The sequence below is a fragment of the Podarcis filfolensis genome (genome assembly GCF_964270895.1).
Source record: "Podarcis filfolensis genome assembly, chromosome: 3".
Taxonomy (NCBI): domain Eukaryota; kingdom Metazoa; phylum Chordata; class Lepidosauria; order Squamata; family Lacertidae; genus Podarcis; species Podarcis filfolensis.
In genome coordinates, this window is record NC_139606.1 from 105,234,406 (window position 1) to 105,253,335 (window position 18,930).

Consider the following 18,930-nt stretch of genomic DNA (forward strand, 5'->3'; position numbering starts at 1 on the left):
GATTATGAAAATGCAGGTTATAGCTTTCGCTGACACTAATAAGCAGGTTAAGTGCTGCTTCGTGTTATCACCTTCAATAAACTTTGACATGTTCAGTCTCCCATTTCAAACAATGAAAAAAAGAAATCGAGGGATCTGAACAGAAGGGTTTATTATCAACTAATCAGAGTCTCTGGAGTTTCAACCAGGAATGTTTAGGAGCCACAGAGGAACCAAACAGGGTTGCAACATCAGCACCTGTGATTGGTCAGCAGAATGCTTTCTTTGGATTGGGCATGCCTGGTACAACTACTGAGCATTCAGCTGACAAATCAGCACCTTCTGCATTTCAGGCTCAGTCCAAATTCTTGATTTCGCTGTGGCTCACAGATATAGCTCTAGCAAAAGCACTAAAACTCTCTCTCTCTCTCTCTCTCTCTCTCTCTCTCTCTCTCTCTCTCACACACACACACACACACACACACACAGCTGTTTGGAGCTGACAGTGCACCCCTTTGAAGTTGTCCATCTGCAGGCACAGTTTGGAATCAAAGCATACCCCAAAATTGATTCCCACCTCCCACCCCCATGCAGACAGCCTGCAGAGGAAAAATCTCCATTTGCGGGTTAAGCTTGGATTCATTTTTAGCATTATTCCCATTTCTCCAGTAACATGCTGTTCTGCCCTTCAGATGTTCCCACCAGCAGTAAGCCTTCAAGATTTGGCAAAATCAAAGAACACACACACACACACACACACCAGACCCTCTGCACAAATGGAATTTTCATTAGAGAGAAGACCCAAAATCTCAAAACATGGCCGAGGGAGTGAACGCATAGCTCCTCAGATAGGGGTTTTCAGGACCCATCCTATTCCCATGACTGTAATTCGTCTGAAATGTTGTGACCTGCCCTGGGACCTGGAGGTGAAAGTGGGCTATAAATGTAATAGTAGCAGCAAGTACAGCATACGAATATAAAAAGAGCCCTGCTGGATTAGGCCAAAGGCCCATCTATTCCAGCATCCTGTTCTCACAGTGACCTATGCAAAGCCCCAAAACAGAGTTCTCTCCATTTATGATTCCCAGCAAGTGGCATTCAGGGACATACAGGCATCCACCCAATTACATGTGTTTAATTCACCTGCAACTGCGCACATGTGCAGGACTTGCTCTCGGGATGGTGCAGGCCGTGCAGAGGCTGGTGATGGCCATCATCACCCAAGGGCCCAAGCTTCTCTCTGCTGCTATCACTTATTCAAAGCCTCGCCTGGCCACTTTTTGGTATTGGCTCCCTCAACTCCTGATGAAACTCCTAAGGCTACTGATGGCATGAAAGGATTCCTGAAGAGCATGCAGTCTAGCCACATCAAACAGCTCGCTGTCAAGGAAGCTCTAAGGAATGGCTTGGTAGCTAGGTAAAGGTAAAGGGACCCCTGACAATTAGGTCCAGTCATGACCGACTCTGGGGTTGCGGCGCTCATCTCGCTTTATTGGCCGAGGGAGCCGGCGTACAGCTTCCGTGTCTTGTGGCCAGCATGACTAAGCCGCTTCTGGCAAACCAGAGCAGTGCACGGAAACACCATTTACCTTCCCACCGGAGCGGTACCTATTTATCTACTTGCACTTTGACGTGCTTTCGAACTGCTAGGTTGGCAGGAGCAGGGACCGAGCAACGGGAGCTCACCCCGTGGCGGGGATTCGAACCGCCAACCTTCTGAGGTTTAACCCACAGCGCCACCCGCGTCCCTTGGTGGCTACTGAAGTGGTTTTACATTGGTGAAATCATAGGCAAATGTGGCCTGGTTGGCTATGATGTTTGAAAGTTTTTGTTTTTTTAGTCCTAACAGTGTCTTATTATTAAATTACAGCACTGAGATGAAATTGTGGTGGTATCTACAAATATCATTCTGACTGGGGCAGAATCAGATAATGGTGATGTGAATGCTGACAAGGATCCCTAAAATACTCCTTCTCTTCCTCCTCCTGTTGGGGAGTAGGGCAGGTACTATACATCACTTGGGAAGAGAGGCAAACTAATGCCAGTGTACTGGAAGAAGCAAAGATCACCAGTGTTGAAGCAATGATTCTTCAACATCAACTTCGCTGGACTGGTCATGTTGTGCGGATGCCTGATGATCGTCTTCCAAAGCAACTACTCCATTCCAAACTTAAAAATGGAAAGCGTAATGCTGGTGGTCAACAAAAGAGGTTTAAAGACTGTCTCAAGGCAAATCTTAAAAAATGTAGCATAAACACTGACAACTGGGAAACACTGGCCTGCGAGCGCTCCAGTTGGAAAACAGCCTTTACCAAAGGTGTCATGGGCTTTGAAGACACTCGAACTCAGGATGCAAGGGAGAAACGTGCTAAGAGGAAGACACTTGGCAAATCCACACCGTGATCAACTCCTGCCCGGAAACCTATGTCCCCACTGTGGAAGGATGTGTGGGTCCAGAATTGGCCTCCACAGTCACTTATGGACTCATTGTTAAAACCGTGTTTATGGAAGTCAATCTTACTCAGCTACAAGTGATCGCCAAAGAAGAAGAAGTGGTTGACTATTCAAATAAATGCTATACAATGAAAAAAGTAAAAAATGAACAAAACTGTGCATATGCACAGGAAATTGGTGGGGCGGGGGGAGAGACCTGAAGAGCCTCAACAAAGCTCTGTGGCACCTCTGGCGAGCGAGGAGACCCTCCCCAGAGCCCAAACGGGGAGTCACCTGTACTGCCTTCAACAGGGGAGGTAAAACATAACCATCGTGGCTAGCGGTCACCAAATGCTTTTGCAGAACAGCAGATAAGCCCAGCTGCCAAGGAAATGCCAGCTTCAAAATTTGCCATTGCTAAGAGGACAGTTGCTTAATTGCTCAACATACCTCCAGGTCCTTAGGATACTCTCCTTTCATTTGCCTTTGAGCAAAATCCCAAGGGACTTCTTTGTGCTTTCCTTCCACACACTGGCTCACTTACTATTCATTAAAGTTTGCTACTCTCACTCAGCTGCTGTTTAAAATTGCTAGCTCTGCAATTTTGCAAGCCACCATCAAGCGCTACTTTTATGTCACGGGCACAAGGGTGGGCGAGGACGTTTCTGGCCGAGTCGTATTTTAGGGGCTCAAGGGCGAAGCCACACGCACTGGGTCACTAATGAGAAAAGCCTGACGGTACAAATTAGAGAAGAGTTCATGCCGCTGTTTAAAACGCAACAAGACGCCAGCGACGACAACCAACCCTGCATGCAAATATTAATATCTTCTTGCACGAGCTAGACGTGCTAATCAGTGTTTACAGAAGGATAGCATTAGGATTCTTTGTTCATAAAACACTAGGAATGCTGCTTTGGCATCTTTGTTCACAAAGGGGTTTCTTCTACGGTATAATTAATTTTCAGGGAAACACTGATTAGCGTAGGCCAAAATTCAAGCACTCTGGTGTGCTTCCCTTCCCTTGCTAACAGAAATGGAGGCAAGCAAGTTGAGAGGGAACCCTCCTCCCCACCCCAGATAATTGTGTGCAAACTCCTACCACCTTATCGTATGCATTATCCAAAACCTAGAGCACAGAGCACACATTTACTGCAGAAGTTTGGGTTACTGTAGAGGATTCTTAATTACCCGCTGCAGCCTATGGCGAATGTCTCACTCCCAAGGCATTTGAAACATAATGCTTTGCCTGCCAATAATGTAGGAACCCGAGGAAAATCACATGCCCCCTGCCGTTCTTAAAAGCCCTGCCGCACCTATTTAAATCTAACAAAATTGCCATTGGGGCAGGGTGGCAAGACAGTGCGGTGCATTACAGCTCTCTTTATTAACTTAATATAATCTAGTCTAGTCTGCTTGGTGTGAAATTTTAAACTTAAATCTCGAAGCTGAGCTGGCCGTGAGGGTGGAGGAAGGAGTCTCGTAGGTGCACTGGAACTGCCACTTTGCAACTGGGAAGGAGTCTAAACAGAACAAGAGGCTTGCATTATTTGCCGTAGGGTTTCCTGATCACATCCATCTTCTAAGGACAGGATGCTTGCTAGAAAGAAATGTGTGCATGTTGCTCCATATCATCCTCCAAACTTCTGCTGAGAACATGTCCACGTGTCATTTAGCTACCAAACTAGGCTAATGACGCTGCTATAGCTTGGGACAAAAATACCGAAAAAATTGTCTCACTTATTATATTCCCAACCAACAGCTGTGCTCTGCAGGAGACGACCTCCTGCAGATACCGCCTTATCCTTCCTTTATGATGTAGGAATTGGGTCTTTAGCGTGACAGCACCTATTCTTAAGCCCTCCTTCTCGTTTACACATCAGAGAGGCCCCCTGAAGTCCTTCTTTTTCCAACAAGCGTCTTAAGTGGAGATTTTTAAAATCTCACTCTCTACCTGCATTGGATTTGAAACTGTTTGCATATATGCAATGGCTTTAACTGTGGCAATGGTTTTTTTTATATAAGAAATGGCTTTCTATAGGATTTTATTGCACCGTGAAATCGCTTTGAGGTGCTTCACAGGAAGCAATTCATAAACGAAATAAACAATCATGATGAAAATAATATATGCGCCGACTAGTTTCAGAGCTGTTTAACTGCCATGGCTCCTCACCAACGTGCCCTGTAGCTCCACAAAGGGGCCGTCGTCCTCTTCACCCTACGATTCATAGGAAACCGCCTTATACAGTGGTCAACCTAGGTCAGTAGTGTCTAAACTGATTGGCAGCAACTCTGCGGAATTTCAGACCAGGGTCTCTCCTATCCCTGCTGTCAGGGAATGGCTGGACGCTGAGGAGTGGTGCCTGGGAAGGAGTGGGCAGTGGGAGAAACAGGGTTTGAGACTGACATGGGAGAAGTCAGAGGCAGGAGAAGCTGCAGGCCTGGAGAGCAGGTGCAGGAGGAGGGGGAGGTTAGGCTGGTGTGGAATCAAGGGCTTCCACACCTCCTCCTCCTCCTGCAGCCACCCCTCCTGTTCCCCTGCCTCACAGGACATTCTTCTTCTTCTCCTTTGGCGATCACTCGTAGCCGAGTAAGATTGTCTTTCATAAACACGGTTTTAACAGCGAGTCCGTAAGCGACTATGGAGGCAAATTCTGGATCCACATGTCCTTCCACAGTGGGGACATAGGTTTTCAGGAAGAAGTAGATCACGGTGAGAGTTTGCCAAACGTGTCTTTCTCTTAGCTCGTTTCTCCTTTTCGCCCCAAGTTCCTGCCTCTTCAAAGTCCATGACACCTTTGGTAAAGGCTGTTCTCCAATTGGAACGCTCGCAGGCCAGTGTTTCCCAGTTGTCTGTGTTGATATGACATTTTTAAAAAATTAGATTAGTATTTAAACGTCTTCTGTTGACCACCAGTATTTTGCTTTCCATTTTTAAGTTCGGAATACCTCTGCTTGCGTACTTAATTTGTTCCGGAGGTCCGTTCTTAACCTGAAACTGTTCTTAACCTGAAGCACCACTTTAGCTAATGGGGCCTCCCGCTGCTGCTGCCATGCGATTTCTGTTCTCATCCTGAAGCAAAGTTCTTAACCCGAGGTATTATTTCTGGGTTAGCGGAGTCTGTAACCTGAAGCATATGTAACCCGAGGTACCATTGTAGTTGCTTTAGAAGACGATAATCGGCACCTGCACAACGTGACCCGTTCAACGAAGTTGATGTTGAAGAATCATTGCTTTGACACTGTTGAACTTTGCTTTGACAATGGCGAGTTCAGTGACCGAACCTCTCTGTTGCTGCAACTGCCTCATCAGGTGCACACCTAGGAGTAGCTGAGAGACGTCGTAGAACTGATGGACATGCCTTTTCCTAACTTGTAAGTGCGCTTTTGACAATGTTTAGTCGTTTAGTCGTGTCCGACTCTTTGTGACCCCATGGACCAGAGCACACCAGGCACTTCTGTCTTCCACTGCCTCCTGCAGTTTGGTCAAACTCATGCTGGTAGCTTCGAGAACACTATCCAACCATCTCGTCCTCTGTTGTCCCCTTCTCCTTGTGCCCTCCATCTTTCCCAGCATCAGGGTCTTTTCCAGGGAGTCTTCTCTTCTCATGAGGTGGCCAAAGTATTGGAGCCTCAGCTTCAGGATCTGTCCTTCCAGTGAGCACTCAGGGCTGATTTCCTTAAGAATGGAGAGGTTTGATCTTCTTGCAGTCCATGGGACTCTCAAGAGTCTCCTCCAGCACCATAATTCAAAAGCATCAATTCTTTGGCGATCAGCCTTCTTTATGGTCCAGCTCTCACTTCCATACATCACTACTGGGAAAACCATAGCTTTTACTATACGGACCTTTGTTGGTAAGGTGATGTCTCTGCTTTTTAAGATGCTGTCTAGGTTTGTCATTGCTTTTCTCCCAAGAAGCAGGCATCTTTTAATTTCGTGGCTGCTGTCACCATCTGCAGTGATCATGGAGCCCAAGAAAGTAAAATTTCTCACTGCCTCCATTTCTTCCCCTTCTATTTGCCAGGAGGTGATGGGACCTGGCTTTTGAGTTAATTCCTCACCCTGGACATTCCTGGGATCTTCTGCATGCAAAGCAGATGCTCTATCCCTGCCAGGCAGTGTAGACAATACTGATTTAGATGGACCGATTGCCTAATCTCGCTAAACTTCCTGTGCTGCTCCTCTCTAATCAGAAATGGATGCTCAGATACTTATTTATCATCTGCTGGCGGCAATGGATCTGACACCTCTCTAGATACAGCACTGGATTTCTTTGTGCGATTAAAACATAAAAAGAATGGCACATACAGTTGACTAGATCCCTGTATTACCGTACGCCTGCTGCTCACTCCCTTTGTATTTGGGAACCTGTCACTTTCCATTACTCACCCTTCTTTATTACTTGGAAAGAAGCACGCAGTAATCTTAAAACCGAAGCATCTCAGCCCGAGATGTCTTGTATTATTTTTTTTAGGGTGGAAAATAAAACCCAGCTTTACAGTTGCAATAAAAATATTATTCTCTACAGGTATATAAAACAAAAAAAAGGGGGGGGGGAGGGAGGTTTCACTGCCCATCAGAGGCAATTAGGTCTCAAACGACTAAGCTCTCATAACGACTAAGTTAGAGCAGATCTGCAATAAAAGATCTGTGGCCCTGAGCATCTCGCACAACACAGCCCCTCTCTTTTGGAAGCGACTTGCTATTCTAAAACCTCTGGGGAGGAAAATGTAGCAGCTTGCTTAGTTGCCTGAGGGATTAAGGACTGAACATGAACTCTCCACACACACACCCGCCTTCCTCTCATCTTTCCGCTAAAGCTCCCTCCACGTCAAAATAAGTTTCTTTAAAAGCTGCTCCCACCCTTAGGCTGAAGGAGGCATGCCAATTTCAGTGGTTGTGGCGATCACACAGGGTCCCCGGACATCTCGCCGTCTATTGATCCCTGTGCCACCACTTTATTTCTCGCTGCCACCACCCAGGCCCTACCTGGTACAATACTGAGTCCAGTCAGGGTTAAATTGGAACATAAACTTCTGTTTATTTATTGCAGTTTAACAAGCGTGTGGTTTCATAAACAGTATCGGACAATTACAATCATGGAGTGCCTATCCAGACCTATAACTTCTGCTACCTGCTCTCACTCACTAAACCACCTCTCAGATATTTACTTCTCTTCCTAGCCCCTAACTGTTCCTGACCCAGCTTATTTCGCTACACTAACTCAACCTAACCACAGACTCTATCCCAATTCACTCCCACTCCAACCAACCTCCCAACGAACTCCCCCCTTCACCCCTCCCAGAGCTGGTTTTATAGTCCCTCTGACTCCACCCCCCTGGGTTCTGATTGGGTAACCTGTTTAACTATTTCACCTCCAGCACTATCACATGTTAACGTCACAGCGGTTTCATAGAATCGCAGTTGGAAGGGCCCCCCAAGGTCATCCAGCTCAACCCCCTGCAATGCAGGAATCTCAGTTAAAGCATCCATGAGAGATGCCCATCCAACCTCTGCTTAAAAAACCTCTGAGGAAGGGGAGTCCACAACTTCTAGTCTGTTTCACCTATTTGCCTGGTCAGGAAGGGATAAGTGGGCAGATAAATGAATTCAGATTTCACCAGAAATTAATAACAGGATTAATTTTTGTGAACGGATTTGTTCTTCTGAGATAAACCCTCAACCAACCCTCAAAAGATGGGAATTTAATGATTATTCCTCGATTGCTTTTTGATTGATGCCTGAATTCGTTGTTTGCGATACTGGCTATATATTCCTGCATTTTCCTGTGGGTCGTTTCACCCACAGTCTTTTCAGAACTGATGTTTCGAGTTGTCCCTAAGGAAACATGCAAGTTAAAACGTTTTTACACAGAAAAAAAAGAAAGAAAAATTGCTTAGTGTGACTGACAACACACTTCTGTGAGAAAGACAGTACTGAGGGTTTTAGAAATGTTACTTTTTGAGACTGTACTTGCCAACAGGTCTACGGTGAGTAAAACCTAGTTGCAATACCACCCCACACATTGAGCCTCAGTAATGTTACACCTGTGTAACATTAAAGTCAACGCATTGCAAGAAAGAAGGTTAAGGATGTGTTGAATTGTACCCCGGACAGGAAGTTCACACACAGGACAAGGCAACATTAACTGTTGTCTCTTTCTACATTCCTGATAGCCACACGATAATGGGATGATTGATTGAATGGTGGTGGGGAAGAATGAGTTGATTTTCTTTTGCTTCATTGTGAATCAGGTTTTTTTTTTAAAAAAAGGTGACATTTATACTTTTTATCTCATTTTCATTTATAATTATTTTGCTTCCTGATCTTTCATGGATGCTTGGATTTAGTCCTTTACTATGGATTTTCCTTGTATTTTTTAGCAGCTGATTTTTATGTGGCAATGTTTCTTTAGTTAAGTTTCATTTAGTTAAGTAAATAAATAAATAGGTACCGCTCTGGCGGGAAGGTAAACAGCATTTCCGTGCGCCGTTCTGGTTCTCCAGAAGTGGCTTAGTCATGCTGGCCACATGACCTGGAAGCTGTACGCTGGCTCCCTTGGCCAATAAAGCGAGATGAGCGCTGCAACCCCAGAGTTGGCCACAACTGGACCTAATCGTCAGAGGTCCCTTTACCTTTACCAGCTGCTGAAAACTGCAGGAGGGGTAAGTGCTGTTGCACTCTGGTCCTGCCTTCATGCTTCCTACAGGTTGGCCACTAAGAGAACAGGATGCTGAGCTAGACAGGCCCCTGGCCTGATCCAGTAAGCTCTTCTTATGTGAGTCTCCACCCCATGCCAGCCTACTGGTGGCAATCAGTTCTACTCACTCCACCAGCTCTAACAAGAACCAAGTGCAGCACATTACGCTGTAGTTACAGAACTGAAAGTGCAATTAAGGTGCCAGGCCTCCTTTAGCACCCTGCATTTCACTTATTGCAATTCCTCCATCTGCCCACCCCAGAAATAATTGAAACGCTGCCGGAGGATACTCATGCTGCTTTGAAATTCAAATTTCAGCCCACGTGGAATTGTGATCCGAGTTGTTGCTAGGTGCCTTCGGCGAGCACCTGGGCTTTCCTCCCAGTAACAATAAGCGAAAACTGGCACGCTATTGAAAACGCTCTAACCCTGGGTTCAACAATCTGCTGACCTCAATACAAAAGTTAATTGCGTATGGGATGCAATTTCAAGCTGCTCTCGAAAGAGAAATCGCAACACACATTCTGAAGAGGCGACAGAAAAGAAAGCAGGTTCAGAAAGGCTACAAAATGTTTTACGAAATCTGAAATGCAGCCTATGAGTATCTTCACTAATACTAAGCTATGAGCTAGTGGCAATAGGAACACCCTCACACAATGTACTTTTTTAGGAGTACACCTATGATGTACACGTTTGCTAACAAGTACCTCATACAGGGGGACACAGGTAGCGCTGTGGGTTAAACCACAGAACCTAGGACTTCCCGATCAGAAGGTTAGCGGTTCGAATCCCGACGGGGTGAGCTCCCGTTGCTCGGTCCCTGCTCCTGCCAACCTAGCAGTTCCAAAGCACGTCAAAGTGCAAGTAGATAAATAGGTACCGCTCTGGCGGGAAGGTAAATGGCATTTCCGTGTGCTGCTCTGGTTCGCCAAAAGCGGCTTAGTCATGCTGGCCACATGACCCAGAAGCTGTACGCCGGCTCCCTCGGCCAATAAAGCGAGATGAGCGCTGCAACCCCAGAGTCGGCCACAACTGGACCTAATGGTCAGGGGTCCCTTTACCCTTACATCATACAGGAGCTGTGACTAACTGCAAATCCCTATAGATTACACATGCAAATCGAATCCTGGCTCTGGGCAAAAGAACGATGAGATGCCACACAAAAGCAAATTTTGGCATTCGAACAGGGGCAAGTGGGCACTCATTGGAAGTTTAAAAAAAGCATTACACCGGCATTTCTGAAAGTGAAAGGCGGATCCGTCAGGGACATATGACACACCAGGCAAGGGAAGCGAAACTAAAACCCTCCGAATGCATAGTTTGTAAAAAGTCTATATATAAACAATCACACAATTTTTCAAAGGCGGGTGTGAAGGTGGGTCAGTGATGGGCGTAAGAGAGGGGCATGGCTGGCAAAGAGATGTGGTTTGAAGAGAGTCCACAGAGACAGGCAGAGAGGCCTGCAGAGGTGTATTTGGTTATTGGGTCTGAATTCCTCGTCCCTGGATGACATGAATGCACCAGGTGGAAGAAATCCCTAGCTAATACACCTATGCAAACAAGGCAAAGGAAAGGTGGGGTGGATTCCAAGCTAATTATTGCTTTTCCAAGAGCAGAGAGTCAAAAGTTGTTTTGTTCATGGCTTCGTTACCGGGGTAAAAGAACGCAAATTAGAAAAAACATTTGCAGAAAACCCTCTTTTTCTCTCAAGCTTGGACCAGATGATTATTGGGTCCCTTCCAACCCTACAATTCTATAATTCTAGTGGCTAACCTAATGGTTGACTTTGCAGCTTTGCAGCCTTTGAACTCTATCCAAGAGTCCTTTGAACTGGGCACTGTGGCAGAGCCAAAGGAATAGCACACTTTTCTCCACAGCTGTAATAACGCTACTTCAGAATTCCCCAGCTCCCATTATTAGTGAGTTATAGTCAAAGGACGGGAAGACCAGAAGCATTTTGTGTTTAAGGTGCGAATCCCTGCAGATGTTTTGCAGCGCTTACCTCAATCACTCTGGAGTCGAAATCTTCGTATGTTTCTGTCGGTAAAGAAAATGCGAGTCAGAGATGTACAGCTCACATACACATAAATGCATCATCTCCATATAATATAGCTGTATAAAGATGTTACCTTGCCTAGGTCTGATTCAAGCATGATCAGGCCAGGGAAGAGGGACTGATTATTAAACCACTACGGGAAGTATAGCTCTGTGAAGGAACCAGGGGTCTCCTATCAACTCTCAGCACCTATAACAATCTACAGTTCCCAGGAATCTTTGGGGGGAAGCCATGACTGTTGAAGTGGCATAGGTAAAGGTAAAGGGACCGCTGACCATTAGGTCCAGTCGTGACCGACTCTGGGGTTGCGGTGCTCATCTCGCTTTATTGGCCGAGGGAGCTGTCGTACAGCTTCGGGCTCATGTGGCCAGCATGACTAAGCCGCTTCTGGCGAACCAGAGCAGCGCACGGAAACGCCGTTTACCTTCCCGCCGGAGCAGTACCTATTTATCTACTTGCACTTGACGTGCTTTCGAACTGCTAGGTTGACAGGAGCAGGGACCGAGCAACGGGAGCTCACCCCGTTGCGGGGATTCGAACCGCCGACCTTCTGATCGGCAAATCCTAGGTTCTGTGGTTTAACCCACAGCGCCACCCGTGTCCCTCTGAAGTGGCATAATGGTGCTTAAAAAGGTATAGAGCAGATGGGGCCCAAATTTCAACTCCGCTTGTGCGTTTGCATTTGTGGCAAAGGGAAGGAGAACGGGAGAGACAAGGAAGGCAGTTTTATGAACGTGGTGAGTCCCAATGTTACTGTGCTTCTCCTGCTGATTTCCCACCGCTAAAAGCTCTGCAAAGTGTTAAAACTAGCATGCCATGTTAGGAAGCGAACAGATTGCATACAGACAATGACATTTTGGGCTAAATTTAGAGCTGCCTCCTTGCACACGCTATCGGCCAAAGGGATACCGTAAGCTGGCTGAGCAGTCAGGCGTAGATCGCGGAGTGTTTTAAGGTCTAACAGGAGCAGCCAGGCTATAAACGGCTCACATGTACCGTGCCGACACCACAGCAGGGTATTGTTTTAGAAACGAGCACGCTGAGTGACCAACTATCAAACGGTTTGCAAGGATTCAAATCAAACAAATAAACAGGCTCAGGTCTTATCCAACACATGTTGCTCGCACAGCGACAGAGGGAAGTTGTGGGGTTTTTTTTGGGGGGGGGGAGATGCACGACCACCCCAGGCACTTCAAATCAAGTCATGTCTCAGAGTTAACAGCCATCTTGCTCTGCATTTCAATTGAAAAGGCTGCCAGGGGTGGGGAGCCTGTAATCAGTCAGATGCAATCACTGCAACATCTCTGAAGAGTTAAGGGAACAGCGCTGAGCCAAAGTACTTTGCACAGACCGGGCTTCTAAATGCTGGCCGCACAGCACCCATTCCCACCCAGTTCTGGCCACTGCAGGTGTTAGGGACTTGCTCCAGGAAAGTGATGGGGCTGCAGTGGATGTGCTGGAAATGAGGACAGCATTCTGCAAGGCTGCCAACTCCCACTGGCAGGCAGGCAGAGCATGGCAAGCGGCATGTCACATCAGACACATCGCTCTAAAATGCCAGAAACCTCTCTGAACCCAAAGCACCATAGCTCAGCAGAAGAGCGCATGATTTGCATGTAGTCGCCCCTGAGTTCCATCCCCGGCACCTCCAGCTCAAGAAGATAAATTGTCTGCCGGGGGCCCTAGAAAATCACCGCCAGCCAGAGAAGTACTTCTGCGTTAAACAGATCAACTGCCTGAGTCACTGTACAGCCTTCTATGGCTCTTTAGGCTGACGAAGGAAGGACCACGGCTCCATGGAAGAGCTTGCATGCACAAGGTCTCGGGTTCAAACCTTGGCATCTCCAGGCAGGACTGGGGATAGCTCCTGCCTGAAACCCTGGAAAGCTGCTGCCGGTTAGTGTATTCAGTATGGAGCTAGATGGGCCAAGTATAAGGCAGCTTCCTAGGTTCCTGTTATTATATTTTCTTGGTGTTGTTTCATCTGTATATTTTTCAATTGTCCATTGCAAACTGCGTTAAGCAGTCAGGCAGGTTGCCCACATATTTTTTTTAAGATACAGTGGTACCTCAGGTTAAATACTTCATTCGTTCCAGAGGTCCGTTCTTAACCTGAAACTGTTCTTAACCTGAAGCACCACTTTAGCTAATGGAGCTTCCTGCTGCCGCCGCACTGCCAGAGCACGATTTCTGTTCTCATCCTGAAGCAAAGTTCTTAACCTGAGGTACTATTTCTGGATTAGTGGAGTCTGTAACCTGAAGCGTATGTAACCTGAAGCGTATGTAACCTGAAGCGTATGTAACCCGAGGTACCACTGTACTCATAAGTTCAGATGACAATTGATAGTCATGCGAAAAAGAAAGTACCCCCTCTTTGAATTCTGTGATTTTACATATTGGGACATAATAACAACCACCTGTTCCTTAGAAGGCCTTAAAATTAGGTAAATGCAACCTCGGACGAACAAAACACATGACACATTACACTGTATCGTGATTTATTTAACAGAAGAGAGTCTTGAGGGCTGGACAGAGATGCCTGGAGGGCCATGCATCACCTCCTGAACCCGAGATTCCCCACCCCTGATCAAACTGTAGCTTATAGAAACCTTTTCTTAAGGGAGTTATTAGCAACCCCAATAGTGCCTTAAGTAAAGCAGATGTTCTACCACTGAGCTACACAGACATGCACGGAATAAGTTTTATGAAATGCACAAATAAAACAACCAGAATGCACCTAGTTATCTTACCTCCAGTAGGACCTGGATCCGGGGGTCCTAGGCTGATACCTCCCCAAGATCTTCCAGTCCATCCTCTCTCCCTCTTCACTTTTATCTTTCTTTTCTTGTCAAACTCTTCCCGCAGACGGAGCTTTTCTGCTTGCACCTTCTCCTGCTCCTCTTTATCCCGCTGATCAATGGTCTGGACCGCTCCTTGTTTCAGTACCGGAGCGTTGAGGCCAGGCCAGAGGAAACCTGAGCGTCCTAAGGCAGACGGAGAGCACAAGAAGGACTTAGGGTACTTCCCAGATCACAGCCGTAACCGTGAAATGAGCTGAAGCTGTACAACAAGTATCGTCCGGTGTTAAGATTCAACTGCTTTTTAGGATGAACGGGCTGGGGAGCTAAACTACAATTAAGGAAAATAGCGTGCACTAAGTACATTGATAATAAACACATTTTATTTCACGGTTTGCGGATATATAACCTGCTTCAGTTGACAAAGCAGTGTGCACTGAGACAGAACACAGAAGAGGATGAACTCAGTGAACCAAAAGCAATAAGCAACATTTATTTAGCCAACTTGGGGGTGGGGGTGTCCCATTTTGGGACTGGGGGACCGGATGTATTTCAAAACAAATAAAAATACAGTACGCACAGGTCTCGCTTTACAAACATTCGCTGTGTGAAAAAAAAGTCACTTATACAAACATGCGGAATTACAGTGGTACCTCTGGTTACAAACTTAATTCATTCCGGAGGTCCGCTCTTAACCTGAAACCGTTCTTAACCTGAGTTAACACTCAGGGGCCTCCCACCGCCGCTGTGCGATTTCTGTTCTCATCCTGAGGTAAAGTTCTTAACCCAAGGTACTACTTCCGGGTTAGCGGAGTCTGTAACCCAAAGTGCTTGTAAACCAAGGTACCACTGTAGTACCCTGTGCACACCGCATAATCAGATATTCGCACAGAGAGTATTTTTTACTTTCTTGTTTACACACCTCCTAGACTTAGCATTCGGTGGCTAAGTCCTCCTGGAGCTGGTTGGTTTTATGTGTGTGTGTGTGTGTGTGTGTGTGTGCGCGCGCGCCCTCAATAGGGTTTCAAATTCTTTATATGTATTACTTCTGCAAACTTTAGGGTCCCCCCAAGCATGCAGATACCTCCCTTTCGCATCTCAGCAGCCCTGGTTTGGTGTTGAGTGCTGATGGGAGTGGAGCTGGAGTTCACTCTTAGAGGGACCCAATATGAATGAAGAGGTTTCTGGCCTCTTGCTTATGCTGTGGATTTACCTTCGCCAATGATCTGGCCTCTATTGAGATCCTTCTTCAGCTTCTTCTTGGTCCTCTTCCCTCTTCCTTTCCTTCCACTGGCACCGCTCTCTGCCAAAACGCCTTTCCAGAGCTGATCAGCCGTCACTGAAAAAGATATTGCACACAACTCATCCAAATTCTTAACAGCAGCAATTCAAGGGTGGGGTGGGGAAAACATGCTCAGGTGTCATTTAATCTAAGCCGACTGTGCCTTGAGAAAGTGTCGAAGTGTCACCGAGAGACCGTTTGCAGGGATCAAAAATGAGGTCACAGGCATCTTGGGTCTGTAGCCTGACCTATTAATGCTCTGGATGGATAAAGCTCACATCTTCTTCACAACAATCTTGAATCATCATCATCTTCATGGCTTGCTGAATATGAATGCCTACCAAATCATCAGTGTGTGTCTGGAAACACGGCTATGAAGATGGGCTGCAGTTGAGAAGACGAGTGGCTACCAACATCAATACCTGCTCATGGGAACATAGGAACCTGCCTCATACGGAGACCATTGGTCCATATAGCTCAATGCTGTCTACCCTGACTGGAAGTGTCTCTCCAGGATTTCAGAAGTAGAGCATTCACAGCCCCAGCTGGAGATGCTGAGGAGCTTCTGAATGCAAAGCAGATGTTCTGCTGAATTTCCCTCCTAACTGGCTTTGCCCTCTGTCCCCTCTTCTCAAGGTTAAGATTACTATAATGAGGGGGCAGGTCCAGAAAGCTCAGGCCAGGTCCAGACAGGTCTTTCTCCATGTGATTGCAGAGACGTATACAGACCGAGAATGACTGCAGTGAGGGTAAAGGTAAAGGGACCCCTGACCATTAGGTCCAGTTGTGACCGACTCTGGGGTTGCAGCGCTCATCTCACTTTATTGGCCGAGGAAGCCGGCATACAGCTTCTGGGTCATGTGGCCAGCATGACTAAGCCGCTTCTGGCGAATCAGAGCAGCGCACGGAAACGGTGTTTACCTTCCCGCCGGAGCGGTACCTATTTATCTACTTGCACTTTGAGGTGCTTTCGAACTGCTAGGTTGGCAGGAGCAGGGACCGAGTGACGGGAGCTCACCCCGTTGCGGGGATTCGAACCGCCGACCTTCTGATCGGCAAGTCCTAGGCTCTGTGGTTTAACCTGCAGCACCACCCGCGTCCCGCACTGAGGGTAGCCTGTGTCAAAAATTACTTGCAAATCGGTTCACAGATTTCCTCCATCTATTCTTTGCTCAGCTTCCTTTTCAGTAACAGTTTCTTCTCAGAACCCAACCCAGACAGGGACTCTTATTTTCCTCTCACCTCCCCTGGCATCCTGTATCTAACTTATTTTCCTCCCCTCCCATCAGCCACATGAACCATCACTTCTTAAAAGGGAGCAGCCTTGCTCCCTCCCCAACCCTGCTGCCTCTCCATCTTCCACAGTCAAGGCAGAAAGGAATGGAAACAGAAAGGAATCAATTCACAGCTTGTGGCGACAATGCCGCTAAGTGCTCCTTCCAGTCTCCTGCAACACCTCATACCGTGACAGTGCCCAGCTGGCGTCAAAGGACATTGATCACTTCGTGTGATTTCCCCCAAATTCCCAGCTCTGAGCTCTTAACTAGCCACAGGGACACAGAAGAGGGCCTTCAAATGTTTGCCATGGAAACCAAAGGATGCACGAGGCATTCGCCTCCTTACGGTTAAATATCACAAAGCAAAAGGGCACAGATTGTGACAAGAGACTGATAACACGTTGTGATGGCTGGATAGTACCTCCAGGCTGCATGCTACCTCCCAAGATCTGAGGCAGCATGCCTCTGAATGACAGCCGCTGGGGCATTATAGGGGGAGAGAGCTGTGGCACTCAAGTCCTGCCTGAGGGCTTTCCATAGGCATCTGGTTGGCCACTCCGAAAACAGGATGCTGCTTCCAGATAAGGCTTTGGTCAGATCCAGGAGGGCTTATCCAATCGATCCAAAGCATGGCCTTGGTTAGGCTGGCCTTGGTTTTCGGACGTGGCCCCGATCTGGTGGAACGCTCAGTCACAAGAGACTAGGGCCCTGCGGGGCTTGACATCTTTCCACAGGGCCTGTAAGACAGAGCTGTTCTACCAGGCCTTTGGCCAAGGCACAGTCTGACCCCCTCCTTTGGTAATCCTCATAGAACTCTAGCCCAATGGTTGCCATTAATTTGATTCTGAATTGATTTTTAGAATGAATTGATTTTAGAATGTTGTTACTTTTATTGTTGTTAGCTGCTCTGAGCCCAGCTTTGGCTGGGGAGGGCGGGGTATAAATTAATAATAATAATAATAATAATAATAATAATAATTATTATTATTATTCTCTGCCAGCTCAGCTGGGACCACCTGTTATTTTGCACCTCCTCTCCAAGTTCAATCACATGCAAAGGTGCCTCCATGCACTTATTTTCCTTTCACACTTGTGTACTGGGTGTCATACCGTATTTTTCGCCCTATAGGACGCACTTTTCCCCCTCCAAAAATGAAGGGGAAATGTGTGTGCGTCCTATGGGGCGAATGCAGGCTTTCGCTGAAGCCTGGAGAGCGAGAGGGGTCGGTGCGCACCAACCCCTCTCGCTCTCCAGGCTTCAGGAACCTCTCCGCAAGCCTTGGGGGCCCGCGGGAGTTCCCGCCGGTCTCCCAAGGCTTGCGGAGAGCTGCCTGCACCCCGAAGCCCGGGCCGCGCTGAGAAGCATGGCCCGGGCTTTGGGCAGCTCTCCGCAAGCCGTGGGAGCCCGGCGGGAAGTCGCGCCGGTCTCCCAAGGCTTGCGAAGAGCTGCCTGCATCCCGAAGCCCGGGGCACGCTGAGTAGCGCGCCCCGGGCTTTGGGCAGATATCCGCAAACCTGGGGAGACCAGCGCGACTTCCCGCCGGGCTCCCACGGCTTGCGAATAGCAGCCTGTCCTGTGGGCTGGGGTCAGGGGAAGCTCGGGCTTCCCCCGCCCCAGCCCCGCGCCTGGGGGGGAAATAATTTTTTTCCCTTTATTCCCCCCTCCCAAAAAAACCTAGGTGCGCCCTATGGGGCGAAAAATACGGTAAATGTTATCTTAAACCAGGTGTGGGGAAACTTTGCCCCACTATAGGTTGCTGCAGGAGAACCCCTATCACCCCTGGCTATTGGCTATGCTTGCTGGGGATGATGGGAGTTCTAGTTCCAGTAGTGTAGCGTGGGATGCCGGTGCCCAAGGCGGGGAAAGTGTTGTGCCCCCTTAGTGGACTGGGCAGCTGGGGTGGAGGCGCAGGCCAGAGGATGGGGTGTGTGGAGCCTGCAAGGAACATGGCTTCTGGCGTTGCTGGTGACAGTGGCTGTGTGCCTTTCTCATCCTTCTGGCTTGGGCAGCCCAGGGGATGGGGGAACGGGCACTGCGCCCCTCCAGATTTTTGCTCCTGGGGACATTGCCGCTCTGCCCCCCCAACGCCACTGTGTAGTTCAGCAACATCTGGAGGGTCAATGGTTCCCAACCCTTGTCTTGAAGTGCGAACCACGCTGAATACAAATAATAAGCAAATAAATAAAGAGTTGGGATCAACTTACTGCATTTATATACAGTGGTACCTCTGGGTGCGAATGGGATCCGTTCCTGAGCCCCGTTCGCATCATGAGCAGAACGCAACCCGCGTCTGCGCAGGTCGTAATTCGCCGCGTCTGCACATGTGCGTGACGTCATTCTGAGCATCTGAGCATGCGTGAGCGGCGAAACCCAGAAGTAACTCATTCCGTTACTTCTGGGTTGCCG

The 18,930-nt window shown here is 47.7% G+C and overlaps 1 protein-coding gene across 1 annotated transcript in view; it reads right to left on the reverse strand.

Annotated features, from left to right (window-relative positions):
- MRPS5 (mitochondrial ribosomal protein S5) overlaps window positions 1-18,930 on the reverse strand; it is a 46,448-nt gene that overhangs the window by 18,191 nt on the left and 9,327 nt on the right. Inside the window, exons 3-5 of the mRNA XM_083605421.1 lie at window positions 15,178-15,303; window positions 13,917-14,150; window positions 11,113-11,147 (exon numbers count right to left, since the gene is read on the reverse strand). Coding sequence (XP_083461547.1) covers window positions 11,113-11,147; window positions 13,917-14,150; window positions 15,178-15,303 — 395 coding nt within the window. The remainder of the gene's footprint in view (window positions 1-11,112; window positions 11,148-13,916; window positions 14,151-15,177; window positions 15,304-18,930) is intronic.